The sequence below is a fragment of the Anguilla anguilla genome, chromosome 4 (assembly GCF_013347855.1).
Source record: "Anguilla anguilla isolate fAngAng1 chromosome 4, fAngAng1.pri, whole genome shotgun sequence".
NCBI classification, from domain to species: Eukaryota; Metazoa; Chordata; class Actinopteri; order Anguilliformes; family Anguillidae; genus Anguilla; species Anguilla anguilla.
In genome coordinates, this window is record NC_049204.1 from 47,473,249 (window position 1) to 47,494,006 (window position 20,758).

General features: G+C 42.0%; 2 protein-coding genes across 5 annotated transcripts in view; one reads left to right on the forward strand and one right to left on the reverse strand.

The window, feature by feature from the left end:
* Window positions 1-8,095, forward strand: part of acad11 (acyl-CoA dehydrogenase family, member 11) — a 45,528-nt gene extending 37,433 nt beyond the window's left edge. Inside the window, exons 18-20 of the mRNA XM_035414942.1 lie at window positions 4,132-4,248; window positions 6,109-6,218; window positions 6,966-8,095. Of these exons, the coding sequence (XP_035270833.1) occupies window positions 4,132-4,248; window positions 6,109-6,218; window positions 6,966-7,080 (342 nt within the window). The 3' untranslated portion in view covers window positions 7,081-8,095. The remainder of the gene's footprint in view (window positions 1-4,131; window positions 4,249-6,108; window positions 6,219-6,965) is intronic.
* Window positions 8,096-9,155: 1,060 nt separating this feature from the next.
* On the reverse strand, window positions 9,156-20,331 carry si:dkey-12l12.1. 4 transcript variants are annotated; one of them, XM_035414948.1, is made up of 11 exons: window positions 20,036-20,326; window positions 18,173-18,244; window positions 15,123-15,194; window positions 14,535-14,570; window positions 13,547-13,651; window positions 13,346-13,453; window positions 12,757-12,867; window positions 11,849-11,959; window positions 10,946-11,050; window positions 10,044-10,148; window positions 9,156-9,601 (listed from the first exon to the last, which is right to left on the reverse strand). In XM_035414948.1, exons 1-11 carry the CDS (start codon window positions 20,177-20,179, stop codon window positions 9,527-9,529), a joined length of 1,044 nt encoding a protein of 347 aa, XP_035270839.1. In that variant the 5' UTR covers window positions 20,180-20,326; the 3' UTR covers window positions 9,156-9,526. The 4 variants fall into 4 exon arrangements, with proteins under 4 accessions (XP_035270839.1, XP_035270842.1, XP_035270840.1 ...); XM_035414951.1 differs by lacking the exon at window positions 11,849-11,959 and having other exon boundaries at window positions 20,036-20,331; XM_035414949.1 differs by lacking the exon at window positions 14,535-14,570 and having other exon boundaries at window positions 20,036-20,330.
* Between the last annotated feature and the right edge of the window lie 427 nt (window positions 20,332-20,758).

Genomic DNA, 20,758 nt, shown 5'->3' on the forward strand with positions numbered 1-20,758 from the left:
TGTACAAAATAACTTTACAGAAGATGGATAACTCTTTCCAGCTTTCACACGTGTATGCACGTACACACACACACACACATACACATGCACATACACATGCACTCACACATACACATAGACACACGCACACACACACACACACACACACAGTCACATTATATGCATAAGGAGCACTAAACACGCACGCAGGAAAACACAAAGACACTGTGCACACACCGCACTTAAACACACCCACAGGCATGTGGGTGCCCAGAGGTGATTTAAACACACACATGTACACTCCCTTGGTTCTTTAACAATGTTTTCATATGGGTCAGTCGTGTACCATGCACATTCCCTGAAATCTCTAGGGCCTAGTTGCCATTGAGACTGCCTGCCATCCACATTCCCTTACTGAAAGATTGATTTTGTTTTCCGACAAATTTCACTTTAAGATAAATTAGCAATCTCAGAGAACCTACTGTAGCAGTAAACTGCAGAGATATGTTTTTCTCCCCAGTGAGTGGCCATAAATAAAACATGACTCCCCCCATCCTCCGCTTATACATCAAGTATTGATTTTATATGACTATTGCGAAATATGCAAATGACTGTACAATCTCATTCGTTGACCTAAAATGGAAAACAAAGTATGTTTTGGTGTTTGCAGGGCTTTATGTTGGTATTAAGTGCTCATTAAAAAAGAAAAATAACATTTGGAAAGAAACACACCTTTTATTATCAAGCATAGTAACATTTTATGTTTGGGGTCAATTTGACCCCAGGAAAAAATATTAAAAATGTCAAACATTTCAAATGTTTAGGTTCAGAAAACACTTCAGAACATCAATAAGTAACACATGACAGTTATTCAATAATGAAGAAACACCAATAAACAGTAAATTAGTCACCAAAATTGAGTTTTGATAAAAAATGAACTTAACAGCTCATCTTGGTACCCGTGGGTATCAATTCTTCATTCAGATGAGATAGGTGCAAGTTTGTCACTCTCCTGTCGACCCTGCCTTGTTTCCCTTTCATCAAAGCATATAATGTGGGAGAAAACATGAAATGGCTCCAGAGACATTGTGGCTGGAAAAATTGCCCTACCAGTGTCAGCATTCCAAAGGCTTGCTGTTGCTTCACCTTTTGACTTGTACACTCCTGCCAAAATAAGCAACCCAATATAGGATTGCCAGTGGGTCACATCCAGCTCTTTCCAATTGTCACCATACACATGTCTCCCCTCTAAATTTGTCATCTCAAGAATATCCTTTTGCATTGATGGTGTTATGAAGAGTTCAAATGCAGATTTTATGTCTTGTACATGACTGCTAGCATATCTGCTGGGGCCTGGAACCATTTTGATGACATTAGCAGCACTAAGTCTACCCTGTCTTCCAGACCATAGTAGTTTTCCATTTTTGGAAGTGAATATGTCAGTTCTTGGTGGTTGAGAGATGACAGGGGGGTTTCTTGGGGGTGGGAGATGACAGGAGGGTTTTGTCAGGATCTGGGGTAGGACTCAAAGGCAGACCTGAAAAATCAGGGAAGAACTTGGCGGTTTATTATCAAACAACAAAGCAACAGAATCAGCAAACAGTTTCGTAAACCACAATCCAGGCGAAGGTCGAAAATCCAAGAACAGTCAAAAAACTCCAGTCAGGCATAGGCACATAACAGGTACAGAGATAAGAACAGAAAAACAGGCAAGAATTCGAAAACCGAAGCAATAGTAATCAGTGGAGTCAGGCTAAATTCGTAAACGGCAAAAAGCAGGCAAAAGTCGAAAACCAGGAAGTACTACTAGACATAGGAAACGGCTTGAACGGCACTGAGTCACACGAAGGGTGGAGTCAGCGGCAGAGGCTTGATTGAATAATTCGGCTGAGGTAGACAGGCAGGAATAGGGGGCAGAGCGTGGGTGGGAACCAGTAACTCAAGGAATCTGAAACAAAAGCAAACACCATGCGCTCACCCACACACAACTCATGCATACATACAAAAAACAAAAAAGGAAAACACAACGGAAACTCAGGCAGATGTCCTGACAGGTTTATTGGTGGTTGAGAGGCGACAGGAAGGTTTCTTGGTGGTTGAGAGATGACGGGGGTTTCTTGGGGTTGAGAGATGACAGGAGGGTTTCTTTGTGGTTGAGAGATGACAGGAGGGTTTCTTGGGGTTGAGAGATGACAGGACATTTTTTGGTGGTTGAGAAACAACAGGAGGGTCAGAATGTGGTATCTCAAAAGCTTCATTCTCATCATCAGAGGGGGATGCCACATAATCAGGGTCCTCCTCAACATTATCCTCCATCTCAGACATATCCTCATCTAAATCACTTTCACCCTCCAAGATCTGTGACAGAACCTCAGTGGCAGAAAATGTACACCTCTGTCTGGTGGTCATTTTCAAAATCTTTAGTTGAGGCACAAATGCAAAGATAAATGGTTCAGAGGACTGTGTGTGCAGCCCTTATTATAAGTTTGCCCCCACCCCCATGTTGCGAGAATGATCAGAGATCTCGTGGGAACTATGTTTCCTCCACACACACACACACACACACACACACACACACACACGCATGCTCTCTCTCTCTCTCTCACACACACACACACACACACACACACACAAATTAATGTGAAAGTGCCCTCAGCCAACACAACAAAAACAAGATCAAAATGATGGTTTTAAAGAACAATAGAGCTTGGGGTCAGAATGACCCCAACAACACCGATGCGTACAACATGTGTACAGGACATTGAAAATAATTTTTTCAGTTAATTTCATGTTTGCCATGTTTTCCCCATAAAGTTAGGAAAGCCATGAAATATCTAGCTGAAAAAGTATGGTAACCATATTTTTAGAGATAGTAAACATTGAATGGGGATCAAATTGACCCCAAACATAATAAGAGGGTTAAATCTGAAAGCGTCCGTTTGAAACTGAAGACAGTTTTTGAAGCATGACTCCACACAAGCCCCTTAAAAGCGCACTATTAGTTTATTGCTTATTTTTTAAATATTAAAAAGTTATCTGCCAATGCAAATATTTGTCATTTATTTCAGTTAATTTACCCAAAATACTACCACTGTAGCAACAGTACTAACCTCTGAAAGGCCAAGTGGAAATTGCAGGGGATATGGTTGGACTGGAGAACTTGCATGAGCGTAACTAATGTTAAACGAATAGCAGTGTGGCAGTTATAGTCACTGATGGCTAAAAGTATTCTTCATGGGAGGTTGAAAATATATGCTAACAGTAAACACGTGTTTGTATTTTAATGCCTTTTCATTATGTGGATTTTCCAAATGAGATGAATGTAACTCCATTAGATTAATGTAGCTGTCACTTCCATAGCCATTGGGGTGCATTGTATACTCAACAGTGTACCCTTTGAAACATTAACAGTTATCTTTCATTGTTTTCTCATGTTGTTTTTCATTTGCTCATATGGCCTGCTCAATAGATTGTCTGTGCTTTAAAAGATAATTGGAGAAAGAGGGAGGAGATTTTTTTTTTTTTATTATTTTGAAATGTCTTTTTAACTCATTTTTCACTGTAGTACTTGCTTGCATTAGCTCCTTTTCTTTGAAAGGCATTCTACCTACATCAGAGGTCTACTGACCCCTAGAGGCAAGAGTGGAAATAGCTGAGCAAGTCTTAAGGAGATGGAAAAAGTGAATGGAAACTTCCTTTATGAGTGCCATAATAATAACTATATGATAACAGAACAAGCTATCCAGAATAAAGCTCTTACTACCACTGACCGGTTTTGTGGTTGAACTTTTGCATGAATTCATTTGAATTTGGGTTAAAATGCACATCTTAGTGGCTTATGTGACAGAAATCAGATTTTTATTTGTGCCCAAACAAGTAATGTGCACTTGAGATATGTCTGAGTGGAGGGGGGCTTGACTTACCGCAGTGTTGCAGTCACTCTATTTTCAGATACCTGGAGTGACTGTTGCTGTTTCATGAATACATTTTGTATTGACCTTCACAATGTTGCTTGTTGTGAATTAAGATAAATCATACATAAAAGAGTCAGACACAAATTTTCTTTTTTCTTTTATGGTCTCCCTCTCTCTCTCTCATCCTCTCCCATTCCCTCCCTGTCTTGTGCGTTGCTGCTTCCCCTGCTGGCCACAGGAGGTAGTTGCCCACTGGATTGCAGAGTGTCGCATCGCCATAGACCAGACCCGCCTGCTGACCCTCCACGCCGCCCACGCCCTTGACGTCCAGGGCAGCAGGGCCGCCAGGAAGCAGGTATTCCCCTGGGCTTCTACCAATCACAGCACACGACTGCGCTCTTTCCTTCCTGTGGAGAAAGACCGTGGGGGCCTTGTGTTTTTTCTCCTGTGTTAATTCTCCAGTGGTTCCTTATTTATTCATTTATTTTATGTTAGTGCTCAACATGGGGCTGAGAATGTCCAATTTCCACACCAATTTTGGATGGCCAGTTGCCTGCAGCCGCATTCCGATTTAGGACAGTACACACATCCGCTGTTTTGAACCATGCGGTGTCATTCCACTGCATGGTTCAAAATATTTTTTTAAAACATTAAGTGGTTGTTCATGGGAATGTGTATTTTTGTGTTCCACTCGTGCTCACTCTTGGTGAGAAGGTCACAGCAGTACGTGTATGTCTATGTTATGGTCTGTTATGGTGTGAGGTGGGGATGCATGACAGGCCCCTTCAGCTCATGTGTCACTTGGCCTGATAATTCAGGAGCACGGTACATTGGAGCAGCCATAACTTCCTGAAATGTTGATTCTGCTCTGTTATTTGTGTGTTCGTCTGTGCGTGCGTGCGTGCGTGCGTGCGTGCGTGCATGCGTGTGTGTGTTTGTGCGCGCGCGCGTGTGCGCATATCTACTGTCAGAAAGATAGATCCTTCACAGTTCTATGTCTGTGCTAACACTTTTATGCTGACAGCTCACATTTTTAACAGCTCAGAGCCAGATGCCATCAGAGAATCACCCCACTTCATCAACTGTCTGAAGGGCATCAAAACCTGGAGTTTCCTTCAGCTCAGTTTTGCTAACGCAGCCCTTCTTATTGGACGCCGAGTCCCTTTTTTAAGATATTGATTTAAAAGAAATGCAACGGTGCAGTAAATGATTGACGATGCATAAATATGTCCGGACTGTGCTGGCAGGAGTGGCGAGGGCTTGGGAGCACTGGCCGCAGGAGGGGAGGGGTTTCGTGAACGCTCCGTGTCTGATTGGATGAGAGAGGCCTGGGGTTAGAGGATGAGCATGGCTAATTTTCTATGACAGCCTGACCCTTGAAGCGTTCAGCAGTCTGTTTGATCAACTGCATAACTTTACTCTCAACTTCAGCTTATCTTCCGCAGGCTTTGGTGAACATCCCTGCTGTGGAATGTCTGTGAAAACACACACATCTGCTGATCTGTTCAGATAATCTGGCCAATGATGGTGGCAATCTTCTCATTGCTGATACTGTGTTAATGCTTCATAGCTAAAATGTTAATTACAACAGCCATGGGAAATTCTGCTTTTTTCTACCCAGCCTAGAGATGGCGTTACATGATGACGTTTTGGTATGTGCCTTGTCTCTTCCCTGTGTCACGGTCCCAGAGAGGGGCTCACGGCGGAGTGCCCGCCGACTCTTTGGCTTCATCCTCGGCAGGGCGGTGATGTCACCGTGGGGCTGAAGCAGACAGCTTCGGGAGGGGCGGCGCAGGGACGAGGGCCGCGTATCGGGGCACGGAGACATCCTCACACTCTGTCCTCACACGCTAGACTGTGCGGAGGAGCCCCCCCCCAGCAGCAGCAGCAGTCCCAGTAATGGGGCCGGGGAGGAGGCTCCTGAAGGAACACATCTCTCAGCCCCCACTGGGCCATCGTCAATGCCAAGCCTTTTCATTGAAGCCATTTTCTCACTTGGGAAAGAGCGCTCCCGCAGGCACGCTTTAAAATGGGCACGACGCAGAGCAGCTCCGCGTGTTCTGCTCTATTTACTGGCGCAGCGCTGGCAATCCGTCAGGATTTGAACCCGCAAACCTCAGCAAATAGCAGTGCATAACGCAGGACAAACTGTACAATTACTGTGGTCCTCCAGCTCCCCTCGTGTAAGTTATCCATGGACTGTTCCCTCTTGCAGATCGCTATGATTAAGGTGGTTGCTGGGAGGATGGCCTGCAAAGTGGTGGACTGTGCCATCCAAGTTTACGGGGGTGCTGGCGTGTCTGGGGATTTCCCTCTTGCTCAGATGTAAGTAAAACCAGAGTCAAATTCTGGATTTGTTTGTTTGTTTGTTTGTGTGTTTTATTAATTGCATGTGTGTTCGCATGGGTTATTGGTATGTGTGTGTGTGTGTGTGTGTGTCCACCCATCCATTCATCCATCCATTATCTATACCCGCTTATCCAAGAGGCAGGATTACACCCTGGACAGGCCACACACACCGTTCACTCACACACTCATACCTTTCGGCAATTTAGAGTCATCTGTCGAATGTTTATATGCTATAGAAATTATGGTAAAGCCTGAAATCATTCTGGTGATTCATAGGATCTCTGATACAGTGAAATGCTATATTAAGTGTTCTGGCCCACTGATGACCAGACATGTTTAAAATAATAATAATAATAATAATAATAATAACCTTGTGCTCTGTGCATGCAAACTGTATGCATCTCATTTTTACTACAGTAATTTTTACAGGTGAATCCCTCCAATGTAAAGTTTGAACCCAACAAGAATACATTCTTGATGATGCACTTGGTTGTATTTGCACATTCCAAACTACATTCCTGTAAAAAGATACACTACCAGTATGTGGTAATAGATACTTTTAAAGTTTTATATTCACATAATCAACAAGATTTGGACATAAATTTCAGTCCATTTTCATGGACCTAATCTGACATCAGTTGTGTGATATAAAGCATGTTTATCTGGGCACTGTGATCTGCCCCTGCTTGTGTGTGGTGATGGGCTCGACTCTGCCCCCTGCAGGTACGCATATGCGCGGACGCTGCGCCTGGCCGACGGGCCGGACGAGGTGCACCTGTCCTCCATCGCCCACATGGAGCTGAGGGACCAGTACAGGAAGGCCGCCGCCAAACTGTGACCCCAGAGTCCCGCCGCCCCGCCCTCTACGCATCATAACCCCACCCCCTACGCATCATAACTCCGCCTCCACGTTCACGCCCACAGAGCTGCCATTCAGTTAGGGCAGGGCCACCGTGCAGGTTTTCATTTCTACCCTAAGGTGGCACATCTGATTCTGCTAATTAACAGCTCTACGAGATCACTAGCTATTGCATCAGATTCGCTTCATTAGGTTTGGAGTAAAAACCGGTAGTTGTTTTTCTTTGACAAAAGCTGTTGTGATTCTGAAATGTCAGGTAGCCGTTTAATCTGCTTCAGCTCATTCAAATATAATTTTTGACTGTTTTGTTTTTGAACTCACAGCATCAAAGCTTGAATGTGCCTTTTTGTGTGAATTATTTATGAGCTATTGATGTTGATATTAATGAAATTAAAGGCTTTACCCGGATGCTGGAGGACTGGCGTTATCCATTCAAATATTTGGCATTCTGATGGAATTCATTACTCTTTTCCTCATCCATAGAAAGCAAATTGCCTGGCAGAATGAAAAGCAGCTCTCCTAACATGTCCTATGGGACCACTAAGAATCCCTCGGTAAAGTGTATTAAATTAATTTTATATTGTAATATTTCATTCAAATAACGCTGACTGACAAAACAGCTACCATTAAGCGAAGGTGATTTAACATGCAGAAGGCATATTTTTCCCTCTGCAGTTTGACAGGCTATAGATGATAAATTGCCACTTTTCAGTATCTGATACTTGATAGTGTTTATCCTGTTGAGTATTGATTTGAGTTGTATTGTCTGCTTCGTGTAGCAGGCTGATAGATTAAAAGCTGCTTTTGTAAGCAGAGGGGCTGTTTAAGAAAGGCTCAGAGCCTGGTCAGATGTAACCACTTCAGCCGGGTACAGAACAGTTTTAATGGTGTTCTCTACAGGAGGCTTACTGAGTACGCTGGCAAAATACCAATCCATTACAGTCATTAAACATACTGCAATATATCTAATAAAGAAAATATAATAATACATTTATTTCACTGTTGTGTACTTTTTATCTGAACATGGTCATTTGTATATTTGCTCATATATTGTAGTGTTGCAATATCATTTAAAAAAATATATGTTTTCAATTTATTCCATTTCCATAAGCGGTGATAGTCACATGTTGATTTGAAAATGTGTTGATTAAGTGATGCCTGGAATTGTGTTTCATTTTAATAATGTAAACCAACCCCAGTGCTTTGTGCCTTCAACGGTCCTTTGGCTGTTATAGCTCCAAGAGTTTATTTAACAGGGGAAAGAGGGGCGTGACTTCCGCAACAGATGGTTTGGCTGACGTCTTGGCATTTTCCACCCTGGGCCCAGAGTCGGCCGCACACCTGCTGGTGTAAGTGGATTATGGGCATTTTCTCAAATATTTCCACCCTCCCCCGTTCCTCCCTGTCCTGTTGACAGTCTGGCCTCTGTCTTGCAGTTTGGAACGCTTGGTCTGAGCAGTCTTTTCCTGAGGCACTTACCATCTGTAGTTGAAAACACTTTTTTGTCTACATTTTTTTTTCTCCTAATTTGTAATTTTGAACTATTTGCCGGCAATTTTAACAGGTAGTTTCATGGGAATTTAAGGCTTTTTTAGGTGGGAATGGAAAGGCCAAATTATAATTTATCATTTAAATACTGTGTAATTTAAGCTGCACTCTTTACCTTAAAATTGAAACATTTTATTTCAGATCCAAGGAACCATATGCAGGCTAACAGGAGACCCCCATCATAAGTTAAAAGCGTGAAAGAAATGCTGTTATATTTTGAAATATTTTCCCAAAACTGTATATAGTCATTATATATAGACTGGCCAGGAACCCCCTACAGTACCTTCAATAACCCACAGGGGTCTGTAGAACCCTCATTGAAAACCCAGGCTTCACTGTAAGCCTGTTATCCTGTAAGATTTTATGGTTTCTATCCAGCTATAGTTTAGCTATAGTTTCTCCTTTGACTCACCATCCAACAGAGCACTGGTATCCTCTCAATACCGCTGTCTCTCACTGTAGGATTCTTTAAATTGACACTGTAGCGAATTGAATTTATTCAGAACTGAAATATGCAGAATATTTAATACATAGTTATTTTAAGTTAGTGTGCTTCTTAAAAAGAAAGGCTTATTACAAACACGATAATATTATATCCCATTGATTGTGAAAGACTCAGAATATGAAAGTTTATGAGACAATATAGGTATATGAGTGTTACTGGCAATGAGTAATTACATATTAATTGTGACAAGCTTTTGATTGAAGTAATTACAAATGTACTAAATTTCTGCTGATACTGTATTTTCTTCTTGTGTACATACATAATAAATGTTGAATATGTGTGGCACAGGCATGTTTTTAACTTTGTAAGTTGCAAAGCTCATGAAACATTGTCTCATATGCCTCCTTCCATTGCCATATTCCTCGGAAAGGTTTATGGTGCATTCAAGAACAAACAATTTTCTTCAAGTTTTTCTTCTTTGGTTGTAAGTTTCTCTTGACTTTCTGTCTGCAATGCCAAAAAAAAAAAAATAGTATTAACAAATCAAATGTACTAAATTTAAAACAATACCACCAAAAAAGGACTGCCTTTTCAAGGGATGCTGTTTTTTTTTTTTTTCTAACCAGGAAATGCGTAAATTGCGTTTCCTAAGCTTACCTTGTGCATAACTAGTTTTAAAACCCTATGTAAAAGGATGATGTCACAGAATTTGAAGGTATGGTTTGAGCAGAAGAGATTTGAGGTTATAGTTCAGAGACCGTCATAGTCGCTTTAGCAGTGGGACAACAATGCACACAACGTGCAGGACAGAACTCTAGGAATGGAATATTGAATGTGTTTAAACAGTCAAGAGTTTAGTACTGTCAGAGGCAGTAATGGCAAAATTGTTTGAAACCCAGAATCCAGGCGACCAGAATCACTAGCTCCTGTCACCGATGTTACAACTCACCTCCAATGTAGGACGAATGCGACCCAAGGCAGAATGCAGCCCTGGCCTTTTATTCTTCTTCTTCTTTGTCTTGTCATTTTGAAGTTGTCTCCTCACTCTTGTAACCTGAAAATGAACACCAAAATATGCCTCAGTACATGGAACGAAAGACAGCTTCCCTCCCTTATGAGGCACTGAATATTTCCCCAGTTAGATTTTTCTGATTTAACCCTGTACTCTTCTTCTGCACAGCCTCTGCTTTAGGTACAGAGCTGTCAGTCACCAGGACCTATGGAGTCACAATTGTACAACTCTGGACTGACCATTGTGGATTAGTTCTTGCAGGAATATTGAATGTGTTTAAACAGTCATTTTAAATGCGTTTGTTTTTATTATTCCTCAGTCAACATGCGGTGAATCCATTTGGGCCCTTCAGTTCTCACATGGCACCACATTTTCCACATGAATACACTGCATGACAAGTCAAACTTATGGTTTGACAATACGTGTCATGAGACATGCAAAGTGACTTCACTTGCCTTCACTCATCTTTTCTTGTGGGCACTCACATTTTTTATATATTTATTCACCTTTCATTACTTTTCTGGACGTGTCATTAGCTAGATTGCATGCGGCAGCTTTTAGAAATGCAGTACACATACTGTCTCTTCAACAAACAGTTTGATTATCTGTAACTGATGGTGTTGATCATGTTCTGACCCACGAAGCATGAGGGGGAGAGTGTCTTTGTGTCCCTCATTTGAGTGCAGACCTAGGATTGACTGTGTTATAAAGAAAGGGGCGATTCTCTCCTGCTAAGGTAAGAGTTTAGTACTGTCAGAGGCAGTAATGGCAAAACTGTTTGAAACCCAGAATCCAGGCGACCAGAATCACTAGCTCCTGTCACCGATGTTACAACTCACCTCCAATGTAGGAAGACTGCCACCCAAGGCAGAATACTGCCCTGGCCTTTTATTCTTCTTCCTCTTCGTCTTGTCATTTTGAAGTTGTCTCCTCACTCTTGTAACCTGAAAATGAATCCCAAAATCTGCCTCAGTACATGGAACGAAAGACAGCTTCCCTCCCTTATGAGGCACTGAATATTTCCCTCGTTAGATTTTTCTGATTTAACCCTGTACTCTTCTTCTGCACAGCCTCTGCTTTAGGTACAGAGCTGTCAGTCTCCAGGGCCTATGGGAGTCACAATTGCACAACTATGGACTGACCATTGTGGATTAGTTCTTGCAGGAATGTTGAATGTGTTTAAACAGTCATTTTAAATGCGTTTGTTTTTATTATTCCTCAGTCAACATGCGGTGAATCCATTTGGGCCCTTCAGTTCTCACATGGCACCACATTTTCCACATGAATACATTGCATGACAAGTCAAACTTATGGTTTGACAATACGTGTCATGAGACATGCGAAGTGACTTCACTTGCCTTCACTCATCTTTTCTTGTGGGCACTCACATTTTTTATATATTTATTCACCTTTCATCACTTTTCTGGACGTGTCATTAGCTAGATTGCATGCGGCAGCTTTTAGAAATGCAGTACACGTACTGTCTCTTCAACAAACAGTTTGATTATCTGTAACTGATGGTGTTGATCATGCTCTGACCCACAAAGCATGAGGGGGAGAGTGTCTTTGTGTCCCTCATTTGAGTGCAGACCTAGGATTGACTGTGTTATAAAGAAAGGGGCGATTCTCTCCTGCTAAGGTAAGAGTTTTGTACTGTCAGAGGCAGTAATGGCAAAACTGTTTGAAACCCAGAATCCAGGCGACCAGAATCACTAGCTCCTGTCACCGATGTTACAACTCACCTCCAATGGAGGAAGACTGTCACCCAAGGGAGAATACTGCCCTGGCCACTTATCCTTCTTCTTCTTCTTCTTCATCTTGTCATTTTGAAGTTGTCTCCTCACTCTTGTAACCTGAAAATGAATCCCAAAATCTGCCTCAGTACATGGAACGAAAGACAGCTTCCCTCCCTTATGAGGCACTGAATATTTCCCTAGTTAGATTTTTCTGATTTAACCCTGTACTCTTCTTCTGCACAGCCTCTGTTTTAGGTACAGAGCTGTCAGTCTCCAGGACCTATGGAGTCACTACTGTACAACTCTGGACTGACCATTGTGGATTAGTTCTTGCAGGAATGTTGAATGTGTTTAAACAGTCATTTTAAATGCGTTTGTTTTTATTATTCCTCAGTCAACATGCGGTGAATCCATTTGGGCCCTTCAGTTCTCACATGGCACCACATTTTCCACATGAATACACTGCATGACAAGTCAAACTTATGGTTTGACAATACGTGTCATGAGACATGCGAAGTGACTTCACTTGCCTTCATTCATCTTTTCTTGTGGGCACTCACATTTTTTATATATTTATTCACCTTTCATTACTTTTCTGGACGTGTCATTAGCTAGATTGCATGTGGCAGCTTTTAGAAATGCAGTACACGTACTGTCCCTTCAACAAACAGTTTGATTATCTGTAACTGATGGTGTTGATCATGCTCTGACCCACGAAGCATGAGGGGGAGAGTGTCTTTGTGTCCCTCATTTGAGTACAGACCTAGGATTGACTGTGTTATAAAGAAAGGGGCGATTCTCTCCTGCTAAGGTAAGAGTTTTGTACTGTCAGAGGCAATAATGGCAAAACTGTTTGAAACCCAGAATCCAGGCGACCAGAATCACTAGCTCCTGTCACCGATGTTACAACTCACCTCCAATGGAGGACGACTGTCACCCAAGGGAGAATACTGCCCTGGCCTTTTATTCTTCTTCTTCTTCTTCTTCATCTTGTCATTTTGAAGTTGTCTCCTCACTCTTGTAACCTGAAAATGAACCCCAAAATATGCCTCAGTACATGGAATGAAAGACAGCTTCCCTCCCTTATGAGGCACTGAATATTTCCCTCATTAGATTTTTCTGATTTAACCCTGTACTCTTCTTCTGCACAGCCTCTGCTTTAGGTACAGAGCTGTCAGTCTCCAGGGCCTATGGGAGTCACAATTGCACAACTATGGACTGACCATTGTGGATTAGTTCTTGCGGGTTTATTTGTAAAATGGCTTCATGTATATGCACCATAAAAAAGTAACTTAAATCATACCACCACATGTATAAATATGTGAGTAATTGGTTTTTGATTATACTGTAACATTTTCCTTAAAGTACAGTATCTTTAGATATTGCAAAAATCACACGGTAAATAGGACAATCATAATGTGCAGGAGTTTTTTATTTTGCTGTAATCTGACAGGGAGTCAGTTAAAGCGCAATGGCATGGGCAGGGCTGACGCGGCTGCCTACCTGCAGGGATTTGGGCTGTTTGTGGCTCAGGAGAGAGAAGGAGCCGACGCGGGGCTTGCGTCTGGGCTTCGTCTTCATGGCTGGCAGCTGCCTCGGCGATCTCTCCGTCTGCGGACAGAAGGGACCGCGGTGAGACCGGCGGTAAGCGGTCACCCGCGTGCCGAGCAGCGTGCGGATCTGCGAGCGCGTGCCCGTGCTCACCAGCATTAGACGCATCGGCTGTCCTGTTACAGATGTGCTGCCTGGGTAGTGGAGTTTTTTGGGCCGGTCCCTTTCTCTCTCCAACTGTCTCTTTGACCTGGAGGGCTATGGAGATTGTCATAATCAAGGAAATGTACAAGATAAATATTGACAAAGCACAGCATACTGTAGAATAAAGCAGCCTTTCAAACTGTCTCACTTCCTCGCAATACCCCAGCAACCACAGCTCATATAAGCATGTTTCTTCCACACTCCCTGTTTATATGCTACATGTAGATAATCAGTAACACTTTACTTGAACCCTTCGACATAAGGCTGTCAAAACACATGACAGCTGTCAGTTTTTGTCAAATAACATAAAGCTCATACTTCTATCAGTAAATGTTATGACAGTAATATCTGTAATAACATTTACCAATAAAAGCGATGACAGTTTTATGTTATTTGACATGCTAAACTGACATCATCTGTTATGGCGTCTTGTGACAGCTGTTATGTCATGTATATGACAGTGTTATATCACCCTACCTCGAAGGGTTCAAGTAAAGTGTTAAATAAGAAAATAGTATCAGCACACTGCTATTATGCTCCCAAGTGATTTATTCAACTAAAATCCACGAGCAGTGACAACGTTTTGACCATTTTGGTCTTTGTCAAGTAAAGTGTTACCAGGAAATCACCGGTAATGCCTGAAACCGTGAAGTTTATTGGGTTTTTATTTATTTCTGGATGTCATCACACAATTTGTACATTTTAATCCAGCACACAGCTTGCATTCTTTTTACATACAACCCATTTATACAGCTGGACGTAAGTGATTTAAGTGCCTTTCGCAAAGGTAAAACACCAGTGTCCTACCTAGGATTAAAACCTGCAATCCCCATTTCCTCTCCAGTATGCTAAACTGCCACATTGGTGTTACCAGGGAACAGGTGAATCTGACATATGCTGAGACTGCACTGGTATAGTGCGAGCAGATCAAACTTACTGGTGGTTTCTCTGTCGGCTCTGAACCAAATGTGATCTGAAGAAAAAATATGATAATCATTATGATTGCTGGCATGGACCTATGAGGACATCTCATTGAGTTTTACGTAAATGGGGCTTTGGTATTGATTTTTCCCTATAATGCTTAATGAATGTAAGGCTATTTGGAAAATTGATAGTCAGCATTAATGTGATTCTTGGTGCTGCTTCTGCAGCGTAGCACAAAGGTCCTACAAGCAAGAATAATGGATTGAAGTTTTACATTCATTTGGAGCATGAAATATTGCCTATGATGAACACTGAAATTAGCTACAGAAACGTTGCATAAGGAGCATTTGTTTAAATTTGTAGATGAGGAAGAAATACCGTACATAACAGAATGATTACATTCAGCCTTTAGTATAGTTATACATAGTAGTAATTCATGCTACCCTAAATTATGTTATTATCTTTTGTCACTTCCTTAGCTGATGCCATAATCGAGTTGAATAATTTGGTGATCTATGTTGAGTTCCTCACTCAAGGTTACCATTGCACCAGTGGTATACCCATCAACCCACACATTATCAGCATATCATGTTCTCCTTACTCCGAGGACAGAGAAGGTTCCGGGTGGCCTCCTCCTCTTTTTAGGGTCTGTCTGTCGTCTCACCCTTTTCGCCTGTAAGAATTCAAATCAAGAGAATACATTGGATGATATGATGATGAGAACGGGTCATTCAGCCCATCTATGTTTGCTTATAGTCTATAGATTATCAAGTGCTACAGACTTAAAGAGTCTCCGCTTCTCCTGCATAATCTGGCAGGCTGTCCCTCAGCCCCCATTGGCAACTCTGTATAAAACAAAATTACCATGAACAATTTATTGCCTATTGGTCCTTTTGTCCCACTGAACAGGCAAAAGCCTGAAAAAAACTTTTTTTTTTTTTTTTAGCTCATATCTATCTGGAAACTCCAAATCCCATCATGGAAACTTTATAGCAAAAACCAAGAAGACAAGAGGACACACATCTCATATTATATCTGACATGTGAAGGCATTCACCATGTTTCTGATTACATAAAGCTGTCATATTAGAAATATGCCACAATGTGCGTAAATGAGCATAGTTCACTTGAATAACATCTGAGCTGGAGGAGGGGTATGCTTCTGGCAGTGAGGAAATTCTAGCATTTTACCTGTGTGTACCTCACAGCTGTTATTTGCATGTCATCAGATTTAATTGGACATTCATGTCCCACATGACCTCATTATGTTTCACTTCATCAGTGCGTGTGACCTGGGAGGCCGTGGAAGCCAGGGTAGAGGGGGCGGGGCTAGAATGTTAAATCTGAAGCATCTCATTTGTCCAGCTGTTCTGGAGAATCCTGCAGTGATTCATAATTGCCGGCAGATTGGTTATGTACATAGGGGCTTTGAAAAACTACTTGTTACTTTTCTCCCCTGAGATCTAATTTTTTCTTCCTATCTCTGATTTCCAAAGTCCCCCAATCTGGGAGCACTACAATCATTTTTATCCTGAGTACACATCCAGTCTGGATTCTCCTTCTCTGATAACTATATTCCTTTTAAGCTGTGATAAGAACCTTTGTAGTTTTGAGCATGAACAGCAAATTCACATCATTAACTTTCAATGACATATAATGCAGGATTACTTTACTCTGGTACCCTTACAACACTTTTCACTTATTTCAACTTGAAACTAAATCTAATTGCCGTTCAAGTTTTTCAAAGTATCTAAAATGTCTATTCTGGTAACATCAGATTACTGTGCACTTTGATCAAATCACCATCTTAGTCATTCCATTTCATATTTGTCATTGATTCCATGACAATGGCCACACTGCCTTGTGTTGAAAGTAGTTCCATCAGGGGAGACAGGTACCTCTTTTCCACCAACGCGAACCTAGTTCTGGTTCTGGGCTGGTGCTAGTGCTGGTTCGCACTTGGTTCAACTTGCGAACTTTCTATGAACCAGTTTGATTTTCCACGGGCTAGAGAGCCATGTCATTACATCACTGTATACGTCTGTATACGTCTCCGCTTTCCCAGCAACATCGTTACCTATTAAAATGTATGTCCTGTAAAAATACAGATAATAAACTGTCTAAATGTAAAAAACCAACTTCATACATATACATTTAGTTACATGATTACAGCCTTATTTACTATATCAACTTTAAGACAAGCAACACGCTCGGAATGATCTCATCACGACCCATTAAATCCAATGGCGCAGGCGTTGCTTCATAATTTCAAACTGAGAGGACAATCGAAAAATTAAAGACTTACTTCAATCATCTACTGGGACCTTTGCCGTTTATTGAGGGTATGACAGAAAATTTTGGTGCCGCTGACTATAATCGAATGTTTTTCACATTTACCGTTCGATTGAGCAAGTACCATTCATAGTACATTTTTATGAGTTGGCGCAGTCAGATTGCGCTAGTTACTTAACATTAACCTTGTACGGCGATCAGTAAAGGCTAGCAGCACAGTACCACTTAATTCTTGTCACTTTTATCACCACTGTAATGAACTAAAAAAAGGCGACAAACTGACTTTTCTGTGAGAAATGTATTGTCGAGCTCACTCACATACACTGCTGGCGACATTCCATAGCTGCGATTTGCTCTAACGGCTATTTTGCGTCCTGCGACTTGGGCTACAACAGGGAATATGTAGGGATTCCTAGACGTGCTCATAGCGACCACCCTTTCTCATATTAACCTCAAATACACAAGACAGGACACTTAAACTGTATGCTAGCAAATTAATGTCAAATTCCATTCATTTATATGGGGTGGTCGATACACGTCCCCTTAGCAACCAAAAGCTAGCGCTGGACCACCTCTGACTTAATTGCCGGCACAGAAAAAAATCACGAAAGTACTGACAAAATAACTACTGGAGGATAACAAGTACATTTTTTACTACACAACTAGGTACAGGTTGTTACCAATATTTTGCCTATTTCATATATAGTTGCAAATCAGTTTATGTTTTCCTGTCTGTCAAACGAAGGTGGTCTCACTCTACCTGGTGGTCACAAAGATTTAGTTTGTCTTGGTTGGTCACGATAATCCCGCCCCCAGCCCCTGACGTAAGCGGTTCTTGGTTCTAGACCAGCCAAGTGTTGGTGCCGCTTTGGAACCAGTTTTCCTGCCCGAGAGCTGGTTCTTTTGCGGTCGAAAAGTGAAGAACTGGTTCACGATTAGGCACTGGCCCCGAACTGGCCCTCGAAATGCCTTTGTGGAAAAGGGGCATGTGTGACACAGCTTGTAGACGGACATCTCACAACCCATACACAAATCCCTCCTTGTGGCCAGGCTTTGATTCCCCATCATGATATGTTCTATACTGTGATCCCAATTATAACCCTCTCCACTTTACCTGTCTGAATAAAATAAACACACACACACACAAGGAGGGTAGACTGTCCACTCTCCTTAAAAAAAATTAAAAGAAAGTGGCTCAGTCAGAAAAGAACCAGCAAAATTTATCAGCTGCCTGTACAAAAACAATGGAGAACATTCAATCACACAATCTACATGCCGGACTGCACATCTAATCTATAATCTGTATTGATAGTGACAGAAATGGTTTTGAGTGGTAAAAAGTGAAGAGAGTGGCACGTACCAGCTGTGCAAGACCAGGCTCCCAAAGTGCTCCAGGTGGTGCCGGTGACTTTCGTTCCGTGAGTTCAGCTGGCTGAGAACAGACATTTCATGTACATTTAACCCCCATCTCAAAATATAACTGTAACACTAACATGCCTGGTGGCAACTGCTTCAAACTATAACTCTAACCCAAACTTTCAGAGGTGGAAAAGCTGTCTCTATGTGGAACCTCGGCCTTATACAATATGTGCAGTGGAGGTACATTTTGTGTACCCTGAAAGTACAATAATGTACTATTTGGGTACTAATAAGCACCTCTTACAATAAGTATTGCTGACTAGGGGTACAATTTTATGTACATATAAGGTACCATCCCAGTGACAAGCCTTCATACCTTTTTAGACACTTTTTCATACCTTTTTCCTGAGAGTGCAGGATGGGGTTAGTCTCACAGTTGTCTGTTCCTGAGACAGCTGCTGTATGAGTATGCTGTTTGAGTCGCGCGCTTTCACCGAACGCCAGTTTGAATCATTGCCTTATGCTGAGGGCAATGACTCATTTATGGTCTAATACATGGTGGTCAGTGATGAAACATGGTGATGTCATTCACTTTTGTGATCTCAGATCTTGATCCTGTACTTTATTGGGTTAATGAAGGCATAAATCAGAACTGCTGCACTTTATAGACTTTAAACCCATTGACCTGAACTGTCAATACATAGACATGCGTTCATATTTTCACCCAAGGTGTTTGATCATATTTTTGTCCGTAAAAAAAGGATGCACTTTTTGCGTTCTCCATTGTAAAGCTATTACCTGTTGGTTTATTAAATATTGCTGATTGAATGTCTTGAATTCAAACATGTACCGGGAGCTCAGTGAAAAACTAAAAGGTGAATATGTCTGGTCCCTAAGCTGTATTTGTGCCAGTCTTATCCAGAATAACCATTGGAGGAATTTCTGGAAGGTCAAGTTGAATCCCAGTCATTATCTGAAATATATGTGCAGAGCATTACCGGAGATTCTGAATAGCACTTCCAACAAAAATACAGATAATGGGATTTCTGCAGTCTCAGTAAGGAACTGAATGACCACAATATCAGCCTAAGAGGCCTTCTTCTTCTCTGAGAGGGTACCGGATGTTGGAGAGGGAAAAGGAAGATTACAGAAAGCTTCCCTGTGAAAATGAGATGATGGATGATCTCTATGCAATGCATCATGGGAAATCCAGTTGGTTCCATTTGGTTTCTAATTGTACTGCAGATGAAAATGATCCCATCTCAGAACAGCACATTTGCTCCTTTGAAAGCCCTGAATAGCAACCTGAGAGAACATTTGCTGTGAGATAACAGCCTGCCAATGTCCTCCATCCAACAATATATGAATGAACAAGAATATGAATATTCACTCTGTCCCCAAAGATGTCCCATTGCACCCTGAAGAGAGAAAAATGCAATGCCACAGCCTGAAGTTAAGAGACTCTATATACCCAGATACCCAGAACGAGACATTTTCTTTACTCTTGAAAATATTTTTTTTTTCACTTCAAAATAATAATCCTCTTTGCTATCATTATCCTCATTGACATCATCCATCAAAAAAGCTGCAGAAAATCAACACTTTTTTATGTCAGCCATATGCTCAGTAAGCTCACTTGGCAAGAAGACATGAAACAATCAACTCAGTCCATGAAATAATTCTCCAGTCACTCTTGGACTGCTGCCTTCACAGACAATTCGAGAATCATGGTAACTAGAGAAATACTATCCTCAAATAATGCCCCCGAATGCATTTCTGTGTAGCTGCTCTAAGGATGTTGCTTCTGGAGAAAATGCCACACAACTACAGAAGCCCACAGGAAAAGAGAACCCATATGGCTTACCAGTGCTCTGGTGGCATCACCACCCACACACTCCCTCCTATACTCCTCCGTCTGTCCCCATGTCCCTTTGTCCGCACAGTTGAGGGTATTCACGAGCAGGCTGCCCTGCAGGCAGAGCAACCACACCAGAACAGCCCCTTCCATGGCCAGGCACTGCAGGCGAGCGCGTCAGTCGGCTGTTTTATACTCGCAGGCATAATGACATCCAGATGGAGAGCGGAGAGCGAATGCCAGTTTCACACAGACAAACACAGCACCGGCGCCCAGGTCACTGTGGCCGCGAGAAACACGTCAAATATTCGAGGGGGTTCTGCCAAATTTCAAAGTCCAAGCGGCGTTGACGTTTTCCTGTTTTTGGGCTCTCTGCACTCCCTTGCCAGAGAGCGAGAGAAAAAGTGAAAACTTCAGACGAAAACAAACGCGAACAAATCAGCCGCGCGGTTACCGTACGGCTATCCTGGAGGACCAAAACGAAAGGAGTGTTTGACAGCGTTGCTTCACTTGCTGCAGACCTGGGCTCATTCTCAGGCAGCAGACTGGTGACTTCTGCTAGTCTGTATTTAGAGTAGAATGCATAATCGATTTTCAGGGTGGTGAAGTATATTTTACTGGCGTTGGCAAACACAGTGATGTTCAGTTGACTTACAAGCTCTCATTCTAAATGCCATTGATTTAACTGGAAATAGGAAGCAAACAGCATAGAGTAGAACAAACAAATACACA